The sequence below is a fragment of the Mastomys coucha genome, unplaced genomic scaffold (assembly GCF_008632895.1).
Source record: "Mastomys coucha isolate ucsf_1 unplaced genomic scaffold, UCSF_Mcou_1 pScaffold21, whole genome shotgun sequence".
In the NCBI taxonomy this organism is placed as follows: Eukaryota; Metazoa; Chordata; class Mammalia; order Rodentia; family Muridae; genus Mastomys; species Mastomys coucha.
Window position 1 is genome coordinate 152,700,000 of NW_022196904.1, and position 11,882 is coordinate 152,711,881.

An 11,882-nucleotide genomic window follows, 5' to 3' on the forward strand; every position below is an offset into this window, starting at 1 on the left:
AAAAAAAAAAAATATAACCCACAACCAAAAGCAATTGAGGAGGTTGTGGATATGATCTTAGTATCTCATATACACCTACAGAAATGTCACAATAAAAGCTATTACTTCATGAAACTTTTTTTTTTTTTAAGTAATCTAATGGACAGGGCACCATATTTAACAAATCTGGTCTTCTGAAGGAACCCTGGCCAAATACAGGAAACTTTTTTTTTAACAAAGGGTAATTTTTTTTTTATTGGATAGTTTCTTTATGTACATTTCAAATGTTTTCCCCTTTCCAGGTCTCCCCTTTGGAAGCCCTCTATCCCATCCCTCTTCCCTCTGCCTCTATGAGGGTGCTCCCCTACCTACCTACCTACCCCTCCTGTCTTCCCACCCTGGCATTCCCCTACACTGGGGCATAGAACACACTTAGGCCCAAGGGCCTCTCCTCCCACAGCTGTCCAACAAGGCCATTCTCTGCCACATATGCAGCCAAAGCCAAGGGGCCCTCCATGTGTACTCTTTGGTTGATGGTCTAGTCCCTGGGAACTCCAAGGGTTTCAGCCTGTTAACACTGTTGCTTGTCCATGGGGCTGCAAACCCCCTCAGCTCCTTCAGCGCCTTTTCCAACTCCTCCATCAGGGAACCCTACGAAACTTTTTTTTTTTAAATAAAGGGTAATTTTTTTTAAATAAAGGGTATTGTTTTTAAATAAAGGGTAATTTTTAAAAAAAAATAATAAAGGATCCTTCATTTATGGAGCCAAGGAGATGGTGTGGTGGGAGCACTTGCTAGGCAAGCACGAAGACCTGAGTTTGAATCCCCAGAACCAATGTAAAAAACAAAAACAAAAACAAACAAAAATGGGCTGGGCAAACTAGGCCTGCTTCAAATCCTAGTGCTGGCAGTCAGAGACAGGTGGATGCTCGGAACTAAAATCTTTCAGTTCAATGGGAGACCCTTCTCAAGGGAATAAGACAGAGAGTGTCAGAACAGAACACCCAACATCCTCCTCTGGCCTCCATGGATGTGTGTGTACTAGTACATGCAATTTCACACGACACATGCACAAACATAAACAAATGTACATTTTTCAAAAGAAGCACACCAATTTTATAAAATAGTCTAAGTCCATTCAGTGACCTTGGCATACTGGAAGAGGGACATAATTTAATGCTATATCTTAAGAAGACTCTAGAATATGTCATTACATCTCGACATTCTTGGACTTCAAAAGAAATTTCTTCAGTTGTGTGTGGGGCAAAAGCAGGATTCTGGGTGAGAGTGGAGATGAGAGAAACACGGTAGTACAAAAGAGAGCCACAGCGTGAGAATCTGGAAAAAGCTCCACTCTATTCTTACAATGTCCCTATCAAGAACCACTTTCTTGTGATTTTTAAAAGCAACCCTTCCAAACTACACACTTAAAATTCTAACCTTTCCCACTTGACTCTTAAAGAGATTGTGCACTGAAACATATTTCCATTTTTTTAAAATAATTTCTGATGAAGTATAATTTACATATCATAAAGTTCACCCATTTATGTGCTCTATTCAATAATTTTAGCAAATTTGCTGGGTTGTGGAGTTATCATAATAATACAGTCCTTGAATTCATCTTCAGAGCGAGATCCCCTGGGTGTATAGTCAGGAGACAGTTCTTTCCTGGCAACAGCAAACCTCTCCCACTTTATGCCTCATGCAGGGGCTTGCATTTTCTCTATATTCAATATAGATGGAAGTTTATAAAACATGCCCTCTTTATTCTTTTCTTAGAATAATAAATTTAAAGTTCATCATGTTGTAACCACTTTGCTTTTCTCATAGCTGATCAATTTTATTGTACACCATATTTCCTGCATCCACACACCGTTTGGTAGACATGTCAGATGTGTGACAAGTCCTCTGGTAGACTTGGTCACATGGTCCTCTGTCTCTTTCTTGAAACTCCCAGGATTAACTCAAGAATGGCTGCAAACCTAACATCTGGAAATTGGAGGAATCAGATCCATCAGCCAGGCTTGTTCTGGTTCCTCCCAGAACAGGATATCTTGCATTTTTTCCTCTTGTTTTCTTAGTTTTATTTCATGGATGTGTTTGTCTGCATATGTGAGTGTACATCTGCATGCAGTGCCTGTGGAGAGCAGAGGACATCAGATCCCCTGGGACTGGAGTTTAAAAGGTGTGAGTAACCATGTGTCCTGGGAACCATGGCTAAGTCAGGTATTGTTGAGCCATCTCTCTAGCTCCATCCTGCATTTTTTTTTAACTCAGTGAGCCAAGTGTTCACTTGACTAAAACTTCAGCTAGAGTGTATTTCAGGGTTCCCTACTGTACTGCAATGTGGGGTATGTATAGATGACTCTACACTCATCCTAGGCAGCTCTGCTGAGCCTTGCAAACTATCCTGCTTGGGGTCCTAGGCTTCTACTCTCCCTATTGTCTACCTGTGAGTCATAGACTTGCTGTGCTGGACTTCTACTATAGCATGGATTATCTATACCCTTTGCAAGCAGATTGCTTGGAGTCCTATCCTGGAACTGACACTGGTATATCTAGGGCATCTCTTTTGTATGTCATATCTATGAGAGGTGGCTTGACAACCAGCCACATTAGAGTCTTCATGTGGACCTGCTATGTTGTCTTCTGTCCACACCATGGTTTGACATCTCCATCTGCATATGGTTCTCTAAACTCTGAGGTACAAATTACCCCAACAGGTTGTTCACATCCTCTGATGAACTCCCTCTGTGCCCAGAAGCCCTAGAACAGGCATGCTGGTTTCTACCACTCAGTGTCTCTCATGCCTATATGTCAGAGTTGAATGTGTCCAGACCTTTTATCGTCAGGGCTTGACCTCCCATGTGCCCACAGGAGTGGGATAAGGGTACAAAAGGAATACAGCCCTCCTGCTATTTGTCTCTACCTCCTCATGTAACAGTTCTAAAGAGGAGAGATTCTAGTTCACTACTTGCATATGGGGTGGTCATTCTAGCATTCATGCAGATATTTATTTCTCTTTTTCTATGCCAGGAGATAATGATGGTGCTAGGGGGTTATAACATATTGACAGAAAGGACACAGGATAAAATCTCACACTGGTGTCTTTGGGTTACTTAACTAGAGAAAATATTTCTGCTTTGTGCCTCTTCATGCTTCTCTGTGCCAGGGAAGCATATCCTTTTTGGTTATTTTTTTAAAAAAAAAACTAACAACTTTGTTTTGGTTTTGATAGAGGGTCTCACTGAATGGCTAAGGCTGCCTTAGAACTAATGATCATCCCTTCTCAGTCTCCCATGTACTTGGATTGTAGGCATGACCGCCATGACTGACTGAGACATTTTCACTGAAATGCCTGTCACTTATCTACAAATGTAACATTTTTCATAACCTCCAATGTTTTCTGTAAGTGACCCCTCACACCACTGTTCTTGGGCATGTGCATGCATAACATATGCTAATATATGTCTCCTGCCTCTCCTTTTTCCATTAAGTGTGACATAAGACCCATGTCATCCTAAAAGGAACTCTACATTTAAAGTCAGAGATTCACTGTACTAAATCCTGGCCCTACACTTTAATCTACACTATTAACATGGTTTGGATGAGTGTCCAACATAGGTCCATCTGCCAAAGTTTAGTCCTATTGGGAAATGGGGTATCTTAGGAAGTGGGACCTGCTGGGACATCTTTAGGTCATTGGGCATGTACCCCTGAGAAGCATTTTGGGGTTCTCTGTATGGTTCTCCCTTCTCACTCGTGAGATGAGCAGTGTATCTTACCATTGACTCTTATCTCATCAAAGGCATGTAGGCACTAGACCATATACTGAAACCTCTAGAACAATAACCTCAAAGAAACCTTTCCTCTTTATAAGACAATTATCTCAGACATTACATCAGAGTAATGTAAATGGTCTATACCAATAGCTATGGACAAGTTACCCAGGCTGTCAGGCTCTGTTTTCTTTTCTTTAAAACAAAACAAAACAAAACAAAAACCAGACACTTCATGGAGGTTTCTATCAGGTTCAAGAATGGTATGTGAGAGACCCACTGACCACTATCACATGTTTGAGCATTGTCGATTAACGAGATACTGCAACCATCTGAAAATTGTCACTGTATTCAGATCTCAATTAGGTCATAGTGCTATCTATTTTCCTATCTCCATTTCATACTACATCAGAATAGCAGATAACTCATCCAAAATATAGATCAACCCCCACCCCACCCCCACCTCAGGCACACTACCTCTCTGTCTCCTTGACTGACTCCTCGGTGGTCTCCTTGTATTCTGGAATAGTGTCATTCAAATCCATGCACACTTTGCCCACAAATGCTCGCTGTCCAAATTTATCTGTGAAGCAAACAGAGAAAAATAATCTAAAAATGTGTTTCTTTTTAAAAAAAAATTAAATTAAAATCATTCTAAAAAGTGAGAATGTTAAGAATTACCTCTCTGACTTCACACTGTGACAATAACAAAGCCACTAAACATAGTAAACAGACTTCCACCCAGCCCCCTGCCGGTTCCCAGCCTGCCAGCAAATAATTGGGTATTTTAATACTTCTTATTTCCCTTTTCCCTTTGATTAAACAGTTTGTCCATGTTTCTATCAATGTTATAACTATCTTGACATTCATCTTCCCTCATGGTACAAAAGGTAATAACTTCAGATCCTAGCAAATGCATCAATATTTCTCATATACCATCTCTTCTCCTTTCCTCTCATTTGTCTATCTGCCGCTCTCCTGCCATCACTGGATCCAGTTCCTCTCCATGCATACGTTGTCCCTTTTCTAGTTAAACACAGTATATGAAATGTTAAGATCATGAATCCTGGGCAACTGACTTGGGTTTGATTCCTCAGCCCTGAGATTACTCCAAGATGGTAGCAACACTGTGATTCTGTTATAGGTACCAGACATTGTACAAAATACTGAACCTCAAATGGCTGTCTGACATCAATTGATGACTTCATAGCACAGACAGATTAACTAAGGCACAAAGTTAGTTCACATGCTCACATAGCTGGGAAGCAGAACTGAACCTAGAGTTAGGTCAATGATTCTACACATACTCAAGTCATGCCTATCTGAAACCCAAGCTCCGGTGTCTCAGAGTCCTCTGCGCTGTGCAGGATGGTAAGAAATACACAAAGAAAGAGGCATGAGGCACACTGTCCTCAGATGCTCTGTCATAGTTCTCCCTAACCATAGCAGCATTGATATTGTTATCATTAACTGAATACCTAACAGTGCTGGCAATGAAGGATCTCCATCAGATGTGCTGAAGGAACTGTTATTTCAGTTGAGCTATATAAGTGGCATTGTTTTACAATGTCTCCTTTGTTAGCATTTTGTCTAGGCTCCACCCCAGTTACCTGGCAACAGCCAGTTTTGCCTGACTCACTATAAAAGGGTCTGCTAGCCCCCTCCTCTCTCTCTTGCTCTTGCCTTCCTGCTCTCTCTCTCTCTCCCCATTCCCTTCCCCTCCCCCCAGGTGCTCATGGCCAGCCTCTACTCCTCTACTTCTCTATTCTCTCTTTTTCTGCCTTTCTCTGCCTCTATTACCCTCTCAACTCCCTTTCCCATGCCCTGAGTAAACTCTATTCTATATTATAGCATCATGTGGCTGGTCCCTCAGGGAAAGGGATGCCTCAGCATGGGCCCATGGAAGAACCCCCTTCCCCCTCACTTCACTATACACACATGAAACATATCCCCCCTCTCTTTATCTTTTTATAAACACATCATTCTTGCTGTCACGAGTCTTTCAAAAGGCTTTCTGCTTCTCTCTCCCTGGGAGTTATTCTAATATCTAGTCATCATCAGATGAATCCCTTAACATCATTCTCATTATATCACTCACTGGCCTAAAACCTTCTTTTAAGTCTCTGGTGCATAGACAAGGCCCACTGTGGTCTGAACCTCCTCACACTCCTCATTATGCAATGAATCTCCCCCTTCCTTTGAACCATGCTATTTCCGGCCTTCATCATCAAGATCCCTGCCCTAGCTCCTCTGTCCACCTCATTTTCTCACTTCAATCTCTCCTGGTTTTGTCTTTAATTTGTTAAAGGCTGCTTCCATGGAGTCTTCCTAGTCTGGCTGCCTTTGCCTCTTCTGAGAACTTTCGTGATTGTTTTTAGTGTCAGCAACTGGCCTGTGGTATGAACTACCTTGGAACCCAACAGTGCGGTAAATACATCACCAGCCAGCAGCGCTTACCAAGTACCTGCTATACGCCAGGCACTGACTTGGGTATGTGTGGAATTGTCAGCCTAACTCTAGGTTCAATTCTGCTTCCCAGCTATGTGGACATGTGAACATCCTGGTGCTTTAGTTAATCTGTCTGTGCTAGGAGGGTATCAATATATGTCAGGTGGCCATTTAGGCTGAGTATTTTATACAATGTCTGGTACCTATAACAGGTGTTACTACAATTATTAATCAATGTGTCTAAGTGTCCTTTCTGGTTCTTTTAGAACAAAGATTGTATTCTAGTTTACTGCAGTCCTAGCATCAAGCACAATGCCCTGAATCTAGCTGACTGTCGAGACCTACCCATTGATTACAATGTAACAAACTGTTGCCACAGCTACACTGAATAAGCCCCAAATCAATATGCAAAGTTCTGATCTATAAATGTTATCCTGGAATCAGAACCCAAATAGAAATAACTAAATCATTTAAACAATAAAAATACATTTAAGACTCTAGGATATTCACAGTCACTCACAAAGTCCAAATGCTCAAATTCGAGACCCAAAGGCACAGCTTCCCACTGAGTCTAAACCGTTGCCAGGCATGCTCTGGTTGTCTTTACTTGACATGCCCCTAAATCCTGCTTTTAGCTGCTCACCTGTAATTTCCGCAAGGATCAGGGATGAGTCAGTGTGAATTGTTCCAAAGTAGCAAGCAGTGGTGGTGCCATTCTTTAGTGTTCTCCTCTAAAAATAAACCACAAAAAAAAAAAAAAATCCTGAATCGCATGTGCTCAGAAAAGTCACATGGCACATATGGATGAAAATAGAAGTCTGGTTTTTAATTTTAAGATGTGTTTATTTAAAGGTATGCCATCTTGATGTGGAAGAGACTAAGTAAATGGCAAAGGTATTTATATTCTAAAAGTGTGAGCTTAAGGAGAAGTTGGTGCTTCTGATTTCCTAGATTCACGTAGTTGGGCGTTTCAGCGGTCATAAAATGAGATGTCAGTTAACTCCTGGTTCCTTGGGATTGTGTAAGGCTATGCAGATTTTACTAATCTGTGAGTATACCAATGGGATCTTTTTTCTGTATATGACAAAGTAAAATTATTCAGCTAGATTTCTGCTTCAGCCTGGCAGAACACTTATCATTATGGCTTTTATCCTTAGTGAATTTTCGTTTGCACTTACAGTAAGTGAGGGCAACATAGATTAAACTCCCAAGAAAAACGCAAGATGCGACAACAGCAGAGGAAAACACAGAGAAGATGCTGGAAACTTGGGAAGAGGGTGGGCATTCGGGGAGCTAGTAGGACACCAGCTGGAGTCTGTGTAGTCACGTCCTCTCTGTAGAAGCTTCCCAACCATACCTAACCTGCTCTGTGTACGGATGGAGTCACTCTCCTTAGAAACTGCTAAGTGTGGAAAGGGCAGAAATCCCCAAGAACAAGATGAAGAAAGGGTTTAAGTGGAGATCTAGCTGATGGCCAGGGTCCTGAGAACACTGAGTATGTCACTCCCACTGCTTTTGAAGAAGCTGAAGAATTCCTTCCTGAAGAAAATGAGTCACTGGAAGGCATGTTCTCCCAGTGACACTAAAGCCAGTGTTTGCTCCCTCCAAAGTTCATCCTGTAATGAGGTTTATCAATCAGTGCCGATGTGAGTTCAAGGAAAGCCCTCCAGCCTTGGTCCTCATGAAACTTCAACTGGATGAGAAGCTGCAGTTTCAGATTGGACTCGATTGAACTAAAAACACTAGAGAACTCAGATATCTATGCAATGTGGTCACGTGACAAGCCAGGGAAAACCCAAGGAGGGAAGGAGTACAGGGCAGGGGAGGGTGGTGTCAACTCTCTTAAGCAGGGGTCAACTCCACCCAGATCTCTGTTAGCATGTGTAGGCCTGCTCATAACCAGAACCATTGGACATATCTGGCAAATAAATGCTTGTCAGGAATAGGCCAGTTTAGAACTCACTGAATTTAAATACCTACATAAAGAAATATGTTATGTATATTACCTGAAGGACATTGATGCTTCATCTCAAGTGTAAAGATCTGATATAATGCAATTTTCCCTTTATTTCTCTGCTATTCCTCCTCTTCCTCCTTCTCCTCTTCTTCCTTCTATGCATAATCATCTTTACAAATGTATTTTGACACCATAATATCCACCCACATTTAGCAAAGTTACAATTATTTTTTTAACTTCAGTATAAAGAATACATATGCTTTTATCCCCCCAAAAATGCAGCTCTCAAACTGACACACAGAGTGAATTTCATTTCTGATTTCTCTGTCTACATCATGTGCTAGAAACAGAGCTAAATCTGTAACAGACTCTACCAGACTGTGCATTGACTTTGGGGTTTTATTTCTCCATTCCCTTCTTTTTTCTTTGCTGTTATTTGATGACTCATTTTCTTTTGTTTCATACTATGCAATTTTAAGCAATTTCAAACCCTTTTTAGAACAATGAGAGGTATAAATACATTTTGAGGATAAAGATTTAGTGTGGTTAACACAATTCATTAGCACCATGTGCTAGCCAATTCATAACCAGCTTTTAGCCTGAAAAGTTTTTCTAGTGTCACATGGATGCAGGCTAAAATATAAGTCCCACAATTATAATTAAGCAAGACAAAGGAATGAATGTAAGCACTCGCTTCTATTCTTTAAGGCTGGAATGATACTAGCAGGGTAGCTAGGCTTGTTCCTTGCGAAGGTGCATGGCCAGTACCATAGAACTACCACTATGTCCAATCAGAATCCAGGAACATAGTCCACAGTGTTTCCTGCAAGAAGTAAAGCCAGGTGAAAGCATTTGTATTCTGCCTTCTTTGCTGCTGATGGTTTTCCAGTGTCTCAGTAAGCTCTCAATCTGGAGCTAATGTTTATGAAAGAGGAAAAGGTATGGTTATTTCCCAAGCCATCAATATGCAGTGGGCACAACACTGCAGCCACTGCCCAGGGACTGAATTGACTCCACTGTTTGCATTAATGCTGTTGGTGCTCACATCACATCCTGACCTATTCTATAATGTGGGACTATCCTGTTTTCCCTCCTCGAAAACCTCCTGAAACAATGTGCTATCTTCCTAAATGTAATTTGAACTTTATTTTTTCTTGAACGATAGATAGATAGATAGATAGATAGATAGATAGATAGATAGATAGATAATAGATGATAGATAGATAAATCCAGCTCTTACCATATGCTAGGCACTATTTTAAGGACCCCACAAATATTAACGTGGTGTGTTATTGTAACAATCCCATGAAATAGGTATTATCATTATCTCTGAGTTTAACAGATGGTCACAGTGAGTCACAGAGCCTTCTAAAGGTCACACAGATATTCCATATGGCCCTCAGAACAGGATTATGGCTGCAATGAGAGAAAGCGTCCAGAAGATGAAACTAAAAGAATGCTGTAGAATCCACCAGGCTGAGAGTCTGAAAACTCAAATTCTATCCTTGTCATTGTGAGGGTGGCATAGACAGTGAATTATGAAAAGGGCTAAAGCTGTTACAGTCCTTGCCCAGCTTAATGTCCTCAGTTTGATACCTGAAGTCTGGTCTTAGAAATGAATGTTTGCATAGATGAACAGGCATTACATAGGATTTGCACACAGAATACTCACGACAACTCTAGTGTACACTTCTTCAGCCACATCAGTGCTCTGGAACCTTTGTTCTGTGGGAAATGTATACTTGTTCAGCCACTCCAAAAGTGGCAGGTCGACATTGCTTCCAGCAAAGGCATACTGAGGGGCATGGATATGTGTATCAACAAGGCCTGGTATGAAGAACTCACTGAAAGGTAAGAAGAAAAGAAAAGCATTGAATAGGATCTTTAGACAAGGATTTCATTTATCTTACAATTTTACAACTCGAAGTTTTCTTATTTTTAAGTAAAATGTTCTGCTAAAAGAGAGAGAGCGTGCCTAAGTTGCAATGTGTATAGTTCCAATCAGAGACAGTGGAGGAAAGGAAAACCTAGAAGTGCACAGAAACCAAGCCACTACAGCAGAAGAAAAGAGAGGGGACATGGGCACATCTATGACTCCGTTTTCACTGCTGGACAGAGAGCAGAGGTGGGGTGGGGCCTTCAAGCCTCAAGATTTGGGTTGAGGGGCAGGCACACGTGTAACAGAAGGGGACTAAAGATAAGAAACAGTGATTTAAGGCTCAGTGGCTCTCTTCATCTTAGAAGACTGTCAGCAATCCTCTCCTCCATGTATTTAAAGGCTGAGCTCTCAACAGAAGCATCAGGAACAAGCCCGGACTGGTTTGAGATCCTTGGTCTTTGCCAGGGAAGTATAGAAATGAGCTGTTGGTCTGAAGGTGAGGCACTGAGGAGGGTGTGATGCTGTGACCACCATCCATGATTGTGATGTATAGCTCTGGCTGACATTGAACTCATATTTCTCCTTCTCCTACCTTCTGAGTGTTCAGATGTCAGGCATACACCATTATGCACAGCTTCATACCTCTGATCAGCTGAGCCCCCCCCCCGCCCGCCCACCCAGCCACATTTCTATTTATTCTTATGAATATTTTGGATAGATATTTTTAAGTTGTCAGAACCACTATCCACAGAAGGGAGGGGGGCCAATGCTAGTAGACATGGATGAGCTAATTCAGTTCCTTTGGGTAGTCATTGCATCAACTCATCCAAACACATATCTATTAATACATGATATATACTCCATTACTGTCATTACAGAAACTAAAAAAATCACCCAACAAACCTGAACTCAACACTTGACACCACAAGAAAAAAACCCTTAGCCAGCAAATAAAATGTATCCATACATCTAGATGTAAGAGGCAGCCATGAGCAGCTTTAAAAGTTCTATTTTAAGAAGAGAACTAGAAGTGGTATGCAGCTGCAGTTATTATGGCTAACACTGAATATGTGCATGTACTGGAGCCGTGCACAGCATCCTCTGAGCATCATGCTGCTTGTGGCAGGCAGCTTGCTATAACAGTTCCATACATACCGTCTGGATCAGACTATCTGAGTGAGGACTCCCCATTAACCAGCAGTGAGATATGTGTCATGTGATCCAGACTCTCTGAATCTCATTTTGATTTTTTTTTTTTTTACCTTATAAAATATAAGCAAAGTGTTATGGCCACAAAATTGTGGGGAGGACCAGTTACTGGATGCAAGAGTGGTGCCTAGGGAAGGCAAAAAGCATCAGTAAATGCTGCTGGTGGTGAAAACGTAATGTTCTAGAGTAGCCAAGTAGCATCCTCATTTGTATAACAATAAATGTAAGCTCAGGAACTACAACTAACAATTAGCTTGAAAAAGCCAATTGTTAGCTTTGGGGGGCAGTTTTGACCTTGACAGCTCCCCTGTAGGCTCAGCATTCTTGTTCCGCTAAGCTCTATGTGACAAAGAATAGTGACAATTCATGAATAAGAAGGGATCCTACAGTGTGAAATGTGTCACTCATTGTCCTCTCTGAGTTCTTCTGTCTTTGGGGCTCATACTCTTTACACAAAGTGAAACAGCTTTGAGTTCACATGCAGTCAGGTGTTTTCAGTTAGGTTTAGGAAGCTCAGTTAAGACTTGTGGGGAGTCTACAGAGAAATGAAGCATCTTCTTGTCTTCAGAGACTTTATAATAGTTCAAGATATTAGGGGTGTGTGTGTGTGTGTGTGTGTGTGTGTGTGTGT

General features: G+C 41.4%; 1 protein-coding gene across 3 annotated transcripts in view; it reads right to left on the reverse strand.

Moving 5' to 3' along the window:
- Gda (guanine deaminase) overlaps positions 1-11,882 on the reverse strand; it is a 93,693-nt gene that overhangs the window by 30,246 nt on the left and 51,565 nt on the right. For all 3 annotated transcript variants that reach the window (XM_031389912.1, XM_031389914.1, XM_031389913.1), the window contains exons 3-5: positions 9,836-10,007; positions 6,850-6,937; positions 4,236-4,341 (exon numbers count right to left, since the gene is read on the reverse strand). In XM_031389912.1, coding sequence (XP_031245772.1) covers positions 4,236-4,341; positions 6,850-6,937; positions 9,836-10,007 — 366 coding nt within the window. The remainder of the gene's footprint in view (positions 1-4,235; positions 4,342-6,849; positions 6,938-9,835; positions 10,008-11,882) is intronic.